The following is a 12374-nucleotide window of genomic DNA, read 5'->3' on the forward strand; positions in this document are numbered from 1 at the left end:
TGTCTAGTTAACCCTGTCTAGTTATCCTGCCTAGTTAACCTGTCTAGTTAACCTGCCTAGTTAACCCTGTCTAGTTAACCTGCCTAGTTAACCTGTCTAGTTAACCTGCCTAGTTAACCTGCCTAGTTAACCTGTCTAGTTAACCCTGTCTAGTTATCCTGCCTAGTTAACCTGCCTAGTTAACCTGCCTAGTTAACCCTGCCTAGTTAACCTGTCTAGTTAACCTGTCTAGTTAACCTGTCTAGTTAACCCTGTCTAGTTAACCCAGACTAGTTAACCTGCCTAGTTAACCCTGCCTAGTTAACCTGCCTAGTTAACCTGCCTAGTTAACCCAGACTAGTTAGGGTTATAACACGTTCATCAGTTCCAACCTTCTCCATGTTTCTGCACCAGTTGCCGTAGCAACAGCTGCTCCTCCAGGCTGAAGGCGCCTCTCTTCACGTCCTCCCGCAGACAGTCCATGTACCTACACACACACACACACACAGTCACAGACAGTCCTGTCTGTCTGTCTGTCCACCAGCAGAGCTTCAGATAAATGAATCCAAACAGCGACAGAGACGACGTCTGAAACACTGCAGGGCTCTATCACACCCTAACCCATCACACCCTAACCTACAGTCTCCATGGGGGGGGGAAGGGTTAGGTGTGTGTGTGTGTGTGTGTGTACCTGTCTCTAGGAGGTGAGTGAAGGGTTAGGGTTAGGTGTGTGTGTGTGTGTACCTGTCTCTAGGAGGTGAGTGAAGGGTTAGGTGTGTGTGTGTGTACCTGTCTCCAGGAGGTGAGTGAAGGGTTAAGGCCAATGCACACGGTGTGCGATTTTGTCGTGCGACGGAATTGTTTTGGTCGTGCGACCGTAAAAAATTATTTGATTCCATTGTTTTGAATGAGACAAGGCACACGGCGTGCGACGAGTCGCACCGCACTGTCGAATTTTGGCGTGCGACGGATTGCGTCACAATGGGAAAATTGGGAAACTTCAAGTGGTGCATCTAAATGAATTGAGTCACTCATAACAGGGAGAGAGACTGGAGCATATATTTTACACGCATCTTTCGGTCATAGACAGCTAGCTTGCTGAGCATCAACTAATTTTCCATAACGTAAAAAGGAGGCGGTTGGTTGTGGGTCTACGAGATTCTGCAGTCTCACAATGAAATGAGAGTTCAACTTGGTCAACAGTTGAGGCTGTAGTGTACAGGAGGACCGCTCCAGACAACTTACTTCAGAGTGAACAGACAGGAGTTTGACGTGGATCTGGGAGAGATTGGAGCCGTCGTCACCAAGGTGCCAACCACATTGCGAGAGTATAACATATGTGCTTTAAGGAGGGTATTGTAGTGCCAAGAGACAGGAGTCCCGTGGCGGGCCGCCACAAATGAATTTTCTCCGCCACTAAAGCCCGGTACACACATAAGGACTTAGGATTTTTTTAAGGATTTTATCTGAGACAGACCCCACACATGAAGATAAAAAATCTTGGATTGAACAGCCTTGATCGTATTGTGTGTGGTGTGCGCCGATATTCCCATCCGAAAAGAAGAAGTCAGCTCGCTTCTTGATTGGCTACATTCCATTCACGTCACAATCGGACTCGCGAACAGGGTTGCCAGATGGGACATTTTCCACCCTAACCACAGTCTAAAAAAATTCCACCAAAAAAACCCGAGCCCATCTGGCAACCCTAGTCGGGAGTTGTCGGGAGTTGCCCACACACATAAGGATTTTTGGTCGTAAATATTGAACACATACAACATTTACGATTGTCGGCCCCGACCATTTTCAGGATATCTTGGTATTTGATCACCTGCTATATAAAACATCACCGCTCGGCTTTAATGGTTTAACCGTTTTGTTTTTTTGCCATGCTCCCTCTAGTTTTTGGTGAAATTATCGCGCGCGAGGATTGGCCTCACCGCCACTAATGTGAAAGTTCCTGGAGGAAACACTGTATTTGTATTTTGTATTGTGCAGCCAAAAAGGCTATCGTAAATCTTTGAGCAAGTAATGTACCCTCAGTTTACTCAAAGATCTATGGTAGCCTTTTTTGGCTGCACGGGGTTGCCAGATTTGTAATCTAGCACGACTGAATGACCAGCCAAATTGTACACACGTTGTATAGAGACCGTACACTGAAAACCGGACGTCTGGCAACCCAAAATGTATATTTACTCTACTGTACGTTAATTGACCGGTAACGTTATACAACTTACAGCCAACATGGACGATGACAAGATGATGACACTAATTCAAAGCCACAGGGAGCTCTTCGACCCCAGTTATGACTGGTTTATACCAGGTGTGTGTGTGTGTGTGTGTGTGTGTGTACCTGTCTCTAGAGGTGAGTGAAGGGTTAGGGTTAGGTGTGTGTGTGTGTGTGTGTGTGTGTGTGTGTACCTGTCTCTACACTGGTCATCGTTGCGTCCCGGAACCTCCAGTCTGATCTTCCACCAGCTGCCGACACCGTACCTGGACACGGCCCTGAGTAACAACTACACACACACACACACACACACACACCTCAGCATCACACGCCCAGCCTGGACACAGCCCTGAGCAACAACTACACACACACACACAAACACACACACACACACACGCACACACACGCACACACACACACACACAGACACACACACACCTCAGCAATATCTACAACCAGACAGGGTGGGGGTACTTGGTCCAGACAGATAGACAGACAGACAGACGGGGGGGGGGTCAGGGTTAGACAGACAGACAGACAGGGGGGGTCAGGGTTAGACAGAGTTAGAGGGGGGGGGTTAGGGTCAGACAGACAGACAGGGTCAGAGTTAGAGGGGGAGTACCTGGTCTTCGTGGGCGGCCCAGTGGCCCTTCCTCAGGGTGGGGTCCAGCACATGCGTCCAGCGGTACATCAGCTGGCTGTGGTCCCGCCCCTCCATGAAGTACGAGACTGCAACACAACACACCATCATAACCCTAACCCTAACGTCATACACCTGTCATACACCACGTCATACACCTCGTTATACAGCAGTCCCAGGCCTAGGACGGTGTAGGGGGGTGTAGAGAGGTGTAGGAGGGTGTAGGAGGGTGTAGAGAGGTGTAGGGGGGTATAGGAGGGTGTAGAGAGGTGTAGGGGGGTGTAGGAGGGTGTAGGAGGGTATAGGAGGGTATAGGAGGGTATAGGAGGGTGTAGGGGGTGTAGGAGGGTATAGGAGGGTGTAGGATGGTGTAGGAGGGTATAGGAGGGTGTAGGAGGGTATAGGAGGGTGTAGGAGGGTATAGGAGGGTGTAGGAGGGTGTAGGAGGGTATAGGAGGGTGTAGGAGGGTATAGGAGGGTGTAGGAGGTGTAGGGGGGTGTAGGAGGGTGTAGGAGGGTGTAGGAGGGTATAGAAGGGTGTAGGAGGGTGTAGGAGGGTGTAGGAGGGTATAGGAGGGGTGTAGGAGGGTGTAGGAGGGTATAGGAGGGTATAGGAGGGTGTAGGAGGGGTGTAGGAGGGTGTAGGAGGGTATAGGAGGGTATAGGAGGGTGTAGGAGGGTGTAGGAGGATGTAGGAGGGTATAGGAGGGTGTAGGAGGGTGTAGGAGGGTATAGGAGGGTATAGGAGGGTGTAGGAGGGTATAGGGGGGTATAGGAGGGTGTAGGAGGGTATAGGAGGGTATAGGAGGGTGTAGGAGGGTATAGGAGGGTGTAGGAGGGTATAGGAGGGTGTAGGAGAGGGTGTAGGAGGGTATAGGAGGGTATAGGAGGGTGTAGGAGGATGTAGGAGGGTATAGGAGGGTATAGGAGGGTGTAGGAGGGTGTAGGAGGGTATAGGAGGGTATAGGAGGGTGTAGGAGGGTATAGGGGGGTATAGGAGGGTGTAGGAGGGTATAGGAGGGTATAGGAGGGTGTAGGAGGGTATAGGAGGGTGTAGGAGGGTATAGGAGAGGGTGTAGGAGGGTATAGGAGGGTGTAGGAGGGGTGTAGGAGGGTATAGGGGGGTGTAGGAGGGTGTAGGAGGGTATAGGAGGGTGTAGGAGGATGTAGGAGGATGTAGGAGGGTGTAGGAGGGTATAGGAGGGTATAGGAGGGTGTAGGAGGGTGTAGGAGGGTGTAGGAGGGTATAGGAGGGTGTAGGAGAGGGTGTAGGAGGGTATAGGAGGGTGTAGGAGGGTGTAGGAGAGTGTAGGAGGGTGTAGGAGGGTATAGGAGCGTGTAGGAGGGTGTAGGAGGGTGTAGGAGGGTGTAGGAGGGTGTAGGAGGGTGTAGGGGGGTGTAGGAGGGTATAGGAGGGTGTAGGAGGGTGTAGGGGGGTGTAGGAGGGTATAGGAGGGTGTAGGAGGGTATAGGAGGGTGTAGGAGGGTGTAGGAGGGTGTAGGAGGGTGTAGGGGGGTGTAGGGGGGTGTAGGAGGGTATAGGAGGGTGTAGGAGGGTATAGGAGGGTATAGGAGGGTGTAGGAGGGTATAGGAGGGTATAGGAGGGTGTAGGAGGGTGTAGGAGGGTATAGGAGGGTGTAGGAGGGTGTAGGGGGGTGTAGGAGGGTATAGGAGGGTGTAGGAGGGTATAGGAGGGTGTAGGAGGGTGTATGAGGGTGTAGGAGAGTATAGGAGGGTGTAGGAGGGTATAGGAGGGTGTAGGGGGGTGTAGGGGGGTGTAGGAGGGTATAGGAGGGAGTAGGAGGGTGTATGAGGGTGTAGGAGAGTATAGGAGGGTGTAGGAGGGGGTAGGAGGGTGTAGGAGGGTGTAGGAGGGTATAGGAGGGTGTAGAGAGGTGTAGGGGGGTGTAGGAGGGTGTAGGAGGGTATAGGAGGGTGTAGGAGGGTGTAGAGAGGTGTAGGAGGATGTAGGAGGGTATAGGAGGGTGTAGGAGGGTGTAGGAGGGTGTAGGAGGGGGTAGGAGGGTGTAGGAGGGTATAGGAGGGTGTAGGAGGGTGTAGGAGGGTATAGGAGGGTGTAGGAGGGTGTAGGAGGGTATAGGAGGGTGTAGGAGGGTGTAGGAGGGTGTAGGAGGGTATAGGAGGGTGTAGGAGTGTAGGAGGGTATAGGAGGGTGTAGGAGGGTGTAGGGGGGTGTAGGAGGGTGTAGAGAGGTGTAGGGGGGTGTAGGAGGGTGTAGGAGGGTATAGGAGGGTGTAGGGGGGTGTAGGAGGGTGTAGAGAGGTGTAGGGGGGTGTAGGAGGGTATAGGAGGGTGTAGGAGGGTGTAGGAGGGTGTAGGAGGGTATAGGAGGGTATAGAGAGGTGTAGGAGGGTGTAGGAGGGTGTAGGAGAGTGTAGGAGGGTATAGGAGGGTGTAGGAGGGTGAAGGAGGGTATAGGAGGGTATAGGAGGGTGTAGGAGGGTATAGAGAGGGTGTAGGGGGTGTAGGAGGGTATAGGAGGGTGTAGGAGGGTATAGGAGGGTATAGGAGGGTGTAGGAGGGTGTAGGAGGGTGTAGGAGAGTGTAGGAGGGTATAGGAGGGTATAGGAGGGTGTAGGAGGGTGTAGGAGGGTATATGAGGGTGTAGGATGGTATAGGAGGGTATAGGAGGGTGTAGGAGGGTATAGGAGGGTATAGGAGGGTGTAGGAGGGTATAGGGGGGTATAGGAGGGTATAGGAGGGTGTAGGAGGGTATAGGAGGGTATAGGAGGGTGTAGGAGGGTGTAGGAGGGTATAGGAGGGTGTAGGAGGGTATAGGAGGGTGTAGGAGAGGGTGTAGGAGGGTATAGGAGGGTATAGGAGGGTGTAGGAGGGGTGTAGGAGGGTATAGGGGGGTGTAGGAGGGTGTAGGAGGGTATAGGAGGGTGTAGGAGGGTATAGGAGGATGTAGGAGGATGTAGGAGGGTGTAGGAGGGTATAGGAGGGTGTAGGAGGGTGTAGGAGGGGTGTAGGAGGGTGTAGGAGGGTATAGGAGGGTGTAGGAGAGGGTGTAGGAGGGTATAGGAGGGTGTAGGAGGGTGTAGGAGAGTGTAGGAGGGTGTAGGAGGGTATAGGAGCGTGTAGGAGGGTGTAGGAGGGTATAGGAGGGTGTAGGAGGGTGTAGGGGGGTGTAGGGGGGTGTAGGAGGGTATAGGAGGGTGTAGGAGGGTGTAGGGGGGTGTAGGAGGGTATAGGAGGGTGTAGGAGGGTATAGGAGGGTATAGGAGGGTGTAGGAGGGTGTAGGAGGGTGTAGGAGGGTGTAGGGGGGTGTAGGGGGGTGTAGGAGGGTATAGGAGGGTGTAGGAGGGTATAGGAGGGTATAGGAGGGTGTAGGAGGGTGTAGGAGGGTATAGGAGGGTGTAGGAGGGTGTAGGGGGGTGTAGGGGGGTGTAGGAGGGTATAGGAGGGTGTAGGAGGGTATAGGAGGGTGTAGGAGGGTGTAGGAGGGTATAGGAGGGTGTAGGAGGGTGTAGGGGGGTGTAGGGGGGTGTAGGAGGGTATAGGAGGGTGTAGGAGGGTATAGGAGGGTATAGGAGGGTGTAGGAGGGTATAGGAGGGTATAGGAGGGTGTAGGAGGGTGTAGGAGGGTATAGGAGGGTGTAGGGGGGTGTAGGAGGGTATATGAGGGTGTAGGAGGGTGTAGGGGGGTGTAGGAGGGTATAGGAGGGTGTAGGAGGGTATAGGAGGGTGTAGGAGGGTATAGGAGGGTATAGGAGGGTGTAGGAGGGTGTAGGAGGGTATAGGAGGGTGTAGGAGGGTATATGAGGGTGTAGGAGGGTGTAGGGGGGTGTAGGAGGGTATAGGAGGGTGTAGGAGACAGTAGAGAGGTGTAGGGGGGTGTAGGAGGGTATAGGAGGGTATAGGAGGGAGTAGGAGGGTATAGGAGGGTATAGGAGGGAGTAGGAGGGTGTATGAGGGTGTAGGAGAGTATAGGAGGGTGTAGGAGGGGGTAGGAGGGGGTAGGAGGGTGTAGGAGGGTATAGGAGGGTGTAGGAGGGTGTAGAGAGGTGTAGGGGGGTGTAGGAGGGTGTAGGAGGGTATAGGAGGGTGTAGGGGGGTGTAGAGAGGTGTAGGAGGATGTAGGAGGGTGTAGGAGGGTGTAGGAGGGTGTAGGAGGGTGTAGGAGGGTGTAGGAGGGGGTAGGAGGGTGTAGGAGGGTATAGGAGGGTGTAGGAGGGTGTAGGAGGGTGTAGGAGGGTGTAGGAGGGTGTAGGAGGGTGTAAGGCAAGGCAAGGCAAGTTTATTTGTATAGCACATTTCATACAACAGGGGCAATTCAAAGTGCTTTACATGCATTATATAAAAATACAGCAAGAGGAGCATAAGAAAATAACAATTACAATGAATAAAAGCAAATATAAGAAGTAAATAGATAAAACATTTAAAAAGACAATAGTTAATGGGAAAAAGACATTGATAGAAGTGTTTGTGTTTAATCATATCCCTCCACATCCTTCTACATCCCTCTACATCCCTCTACATCCCTCTACATCCCTCTACATCCCTCTACATCCCTCCACATCCCTCTACATCCCTCTACATCCCTCTACAACCCTCTACATCTCTCTACATCCCTCTACAACCCTCTACATCCCTCTACATCCCTCCACATCCCTCCACATCCCTCTACATCCCTCCACATCCCTCCACATTCCTCTACATCCCTCTACATCCCTCTACATCCCTCTACACCCCTCTACATCCCTCCACATTCCTCTACAATCCTCTACATCCCTCTACATCCCTCCACATCCCTCTACATCCCTCTACATCCCTCTACATCCCTCCACATCCCTTCACATCCCTCTACATCCCTCTACATCCCTCTACATCCCTCTACATCCCTCCACATCCCTCCACATCCCTCTACATCCCTCTACATCCCTCCACATCCCTCTACATCCCTCTACATCCCTCTACATCCCTCTACACCACTCCATATCCCTCCATATCCCTCCATCCCTCCACAAGAGGAGCATAAGAAAATAAAAATTACAATGAATAAAAGCAAATATAAGAAGTAAATAGATAAAACATTTAAAAAGACAATAGTTAATGGAAAAAAGACATTGATAGAAGTGTTTGTGTTTAAGGGTGTAGGAGGGTGTAGGATGGGTGTAGGAGGGTATAGGAGGGTATAGGAGGGTGTAGGAGGGTGTAGGAGGGTGTAGGAGGGTGTAGGAGGGTATAGGAGGGTGTAGGAGGGTGTAGGAGGGTGTAGGAGGGTGTAGGAGAGAGGTGTAGGAGGTGGTGTAGCAGTACTCTGGGTTTAGGGGATGTAGGGTGGTGTATTAGGGTGGTGTATTAGGGTGTAGCAGTACTCTGGGTGTTAGGGTGGTGTATTAGGGAGGTGTATTAGGGTGGAGCAGTACTCTGGGTGTAGGGGATGTAGTTGCCGATCCTCATCTTCTCCACCAGCTCTCTGAGCTCCTGGTCCTCCTGGCTGCTCCACTTCCTCCTCCTGTGGGTCCGACACACCGACCGCTGGTACGTCTGCAGGCACATGAACGCTGTCCTGCTGGTCTGGAGACCACACACACACACGCACACGCACACGTGCACACACACACATCATCATCATCACTCTGGGTAGAGTGTGATTATCCTCCTGTTGTGCGTCTGGTTTGTGGGTCTTCAGGAGGCTGGAGAGGCCAATCCTGGGTGCAGGGTTAGGTAGCCTAGCCTAGCCTAGCGTAGCGTACCTCCAGCCCTGTTTGCAGGGTTAGGTAGCCTAGCCTAGCCTAGCGTAGCGTACCTCCAGCCTTGTGTGGAGGGTTAGGTAGCCTAGCCTAGCGTAGCGTAGCGTAGCGTACCTCCAGCCCTGTTTGCAGGGTTAGGTAGCCTAGCCTAGCCTAGCGTAGCGTACCTCCAGCCCTGTGTGCAGGGTTAGGTAGCCTAGCCTAGCCTAGCGTACCTGCAGCCCTGGGTGCAGGGTTAGGTAGCCTAGCCTAGCCTAGCCTAGCGTACCTGCAGCCCGTCAGCGATGTGGTTCCAGCCCCGGCCTCCATGCTGCTCCACCTGCTGCCTCAGCGCCTGCAGCTCCGCCGCCCCCCAGGCTGACTTGTTGATGTTCGGGTGGAGGAAGTTCTCCCAGAACCGCCGCACGTCCTCCGCCTCACGCAGACCCTCAAACTGGGGAGCAGGGTCAGAGGTCAGGGTTAGAGTCAGGGTTAGAGTCAGGGTTAGACAGACATCTGACCTTTGACCTACATCAATATTGGCAATCTTCTGCCAGTCATGGTTGTCATAGCGACCGCCCATCAACTCCTCCTCCTTCATCGCTCTGAAACACAGAAACAGACAGACAGATAAACAAACAGACAGACAGATAAACAAACAGATAAACAGACAGATAAACAGCCAGACAGATAAACAAACAGACAGACAGATAAACAGACAGACAGACAGATAAACAGACAGACAGATAAACAGACAGACAGATAAACAGACAGACAGATAAACAGACAGACAGATAAACAGACAGACAGACAGACAGATAAACAGACAGACAGACAGATAAACAGACAGACAGATAAACAGACAGACAGACAGACAGATAAACAGACATACAGAGAAACAGACAGACAGACAGATAAACAGACATACAGAGAAACAGACAGATAAACAGACATACAGAGAAACAGACAGACAGATAAACAGACATACAGAGAAACAGACAGACAGATAAACAGACATACAGAGAAACAGACAGACAGATAAACAGACATACAGAGAAACAGACAGACAGATAAACAGGCAGACAGATAAAAAGACATACAAACAGACAGACAGATAAACAGACATACAGAGAAACAGACAGATAAACAGACATACAGAGAAACAGACAGACAGATAAACAGACATACAGAGAAACAGACAGACAGATAAACAGGCAGACAGATTAAAAGACATACAAACAGACAGACAGACAGATAAAACAGACAGACAGACAGACAGACAGAAACAGCCAGCCAGACAGCCAGATAAACAGCCAGACAGGGTCAGGGTCAGGGACAGGGACAGGGACAGGGACAGAGACAGGGTCAGGGTCAGGGACAGGGTCAGGGTCAGGGACAGGGACAGGGACAGGGTCAGGGACAGGGTCAGGGACAGGGACAGGGTCAGGGTCAGGGTCAGGGACAGGGACAGGGTCAGGGTCAGGGACAGGGTCAGGGACAGGGTCAGGGTCAGGGACAGGGTCAGGGTCAGGGTCAGGGACAGGGACAGGGACAGGGTCAGGGACAGGGTCAGGGAGAGGGACAGGGACAGGGTCAGGGACAGGGACAGGGTCAGGGACAGGGTCAGGGTCAGGGTCAGGGACAGGGTCAGGGTCAGGGGTCACCTGATGTCCTCCACCTGCTTCTCCACCTGGCAGATCTGGACTCTCAGCAGCTGCTTCTCCTCCTCACCCAGCCTGGTCATCTTCTCTGACAGGTAGTCCACCCTGACACACACACACACACACACACAGTTACTACACCCTGACACACACACACACACACACGCACACACACACACACACACACACACACACGCACACACACACACACACACACAGTTACTACACCCTGACACACACACACACACACACAGTTACTACACCCTGACACACACACACACACACACACACAGTTACTACACCCTGACACACACACACACACACACACACACAGTTACTACACCCTGACACACACACACACACACACACACACACACACACACACACAGTTACTACACCCTGACACACACACACACAGTTACTACACCCTGACACACACACACACACAGGTACTACACCCTGACACACACACACACACACACACAGCTACTACACCCTGAGTATGTAGGCCTACTGTATCTATCAGTTACACGTCGCTATGGTAGTCATAGAGGACAATACATATACATGACATTAGATAGACAGACAGGTTAGGGTTACATATACATTAGATAAACAGACAGGTTTGGGTTAAGGGTTACATATACGTAACCTTACATATAAGGCCTCAACCCTAGGACACATCTAACCGCTGCTCATTTTTTGAGCCTTGATTGGCTACGAGTAGTTGACAGAGTGCAGCAGCTTGCACTGGGCCTGGTCTTCAAGATACGCTACACCACAAAGACACCCAAGTACCTGTCAACATACTTCCAAAAAGTGAACAACGTCCACACATACAATACCAGAGGAAGCTCCACGAACCACGTTCAACCGCGTTGCACCACAAACAAGGGGTTAAACTCGTTTGCAAACTATGCAGTAAAAATGTGGAACGCCCTTCCTATAATCTTAAAGGAGTGCAAAACACTGCCCACCTTCAAAACCACTCTCAAAAAACATTTACAGGAGGCTGCAATCCGTAACTGGACCCTCTAAATCAAAAATCAGATTAAAAGACCCGAACTACCCACTGTACATACTTTGTGTTTTGTCCCCCGCCCCCACCTGTGGTGTATGTCCCCACCTGTCCTACCCGCTGTACATACCTAATGTTTTGTTGTATTGTTCTTCCCATGATGGATGTATATTTATCTTGTAGATAGTACTAGTTATTTGTCTGTATTATCTTGTAGATAGTACTAGTTTTTTTTTGTCTGTCTTACATGTAACGATGAATTGAGAATCAAGGACCCCAATTGAAATAAGCCAGTGGCTTTCTTGGGTTTTTATCCTGTTAGTTGACCTTGTATGTAATATGTACTTTCATGTACCTACTTCTGCAAATCTTCTAATAAAGTTTTCAATCAATCAATCAATACATTAGATAGACAGACAGGTTAGGGTTAAGGGTTACATATACATTAGATAGACAGACAGGTTAGGGTTAAGGGTTACATATACATTAGATAGACAGACAGGTTAGGGTTACATATACATTAGATAGACAGACAGGTTAGGGTTAAGGGTTACATATACATTAGATAGACAGACAGGGTGAGGTTAAGGGTTACATATACATTAGATAGACAGACAGGGTGAGGTTAAGGGTTACATATACATTAGATAGACAGACAGGTTAGGGTTAAGGGTTACATATACATTAGATAGACAGACAGGGTGAGGTTAAGGGTTACATATACATTAGATCAGAGGTTCTCAACCCTCTCCTCGGGGACCCCCAGCCGCTCCACATATTTGATCTGTTCCACCACCAACTCACCTGATTCAACTGATCAAGTATAAAGCAATTATGGTTTGTACTTGATCAGTTGAATCAGGTGAGTTGGTGGTGGAACAGATCAAACATGTGGAGCGGCTGGGGGTCCCTGAGGAGAGGGTTGAGAACCACTGCATTAGATAGACAGACAGGTTAGGGTTAAGGGTTATGTTATGTATTGAAGTGTTATTTTTGAGCTATGTGAACCACCGTAGTTGGAGTGATAAAAAGCGTATAGGTAACTAGTGTTGCCCGGGCAGGAATGCGGAAGTAATACTATGCCTGTATATGTTATGTTATGTTATGTTAATTTCATTTATAATGCGCCCCCCATCCAACTTTTACATCGG

At 50.7% G+C, this 12374-nt stretch overlaps 1 protein-coding gene across 1 annotated transcript in view; it reads right to left on the reverse strand.

Moving 5' to 3' along the window:
* Positions 1-360: 360 nt before the first annotated feature.
* LOC308169031 (snRNA-activating protein complex subunit 4-like) overlaps positions 361-12374 on the reverse strand; it is a gene marked incomplete at both ends in the record, with an annotated part of 20472 nt that continues 8458 nt past the window's right edge. The window contains 7 exons of the mRNA XM_080543666.1: positions 361-466; positions 2398-2492; positions 2826-2932; positions 8239-8389; positions 8834-8998; positions 9077-9149; positions 10209-10310. Coding sequence (XP_080399792.1) covers positions 361-466; positions 2398-2492; positions 2826-2932; positions 8239-8389; positions 8834-8998; positions 9077-9149; positions 10209-10310 — 799 coding nt within the window. The remainder of the gene's footprint in view (positions 467-2397; positions 2493-2825; positions 2933-8238; positions 8390-8833; positions 8999-9076; positions 9150-10208; positions 10311-12374) is intronic.

Source organism: Nansenia antarctica (assembly GCF_963989245.1).
Source record: "Nansenia antarctica genome assembly, chromosome: 12".
Lineage (NCBI taxonomy): Eukaryota > Metazoa > Chordata > Actinopteri > Argentiniformes > Microstomatidae > Nansenia > Nansenia antarctica.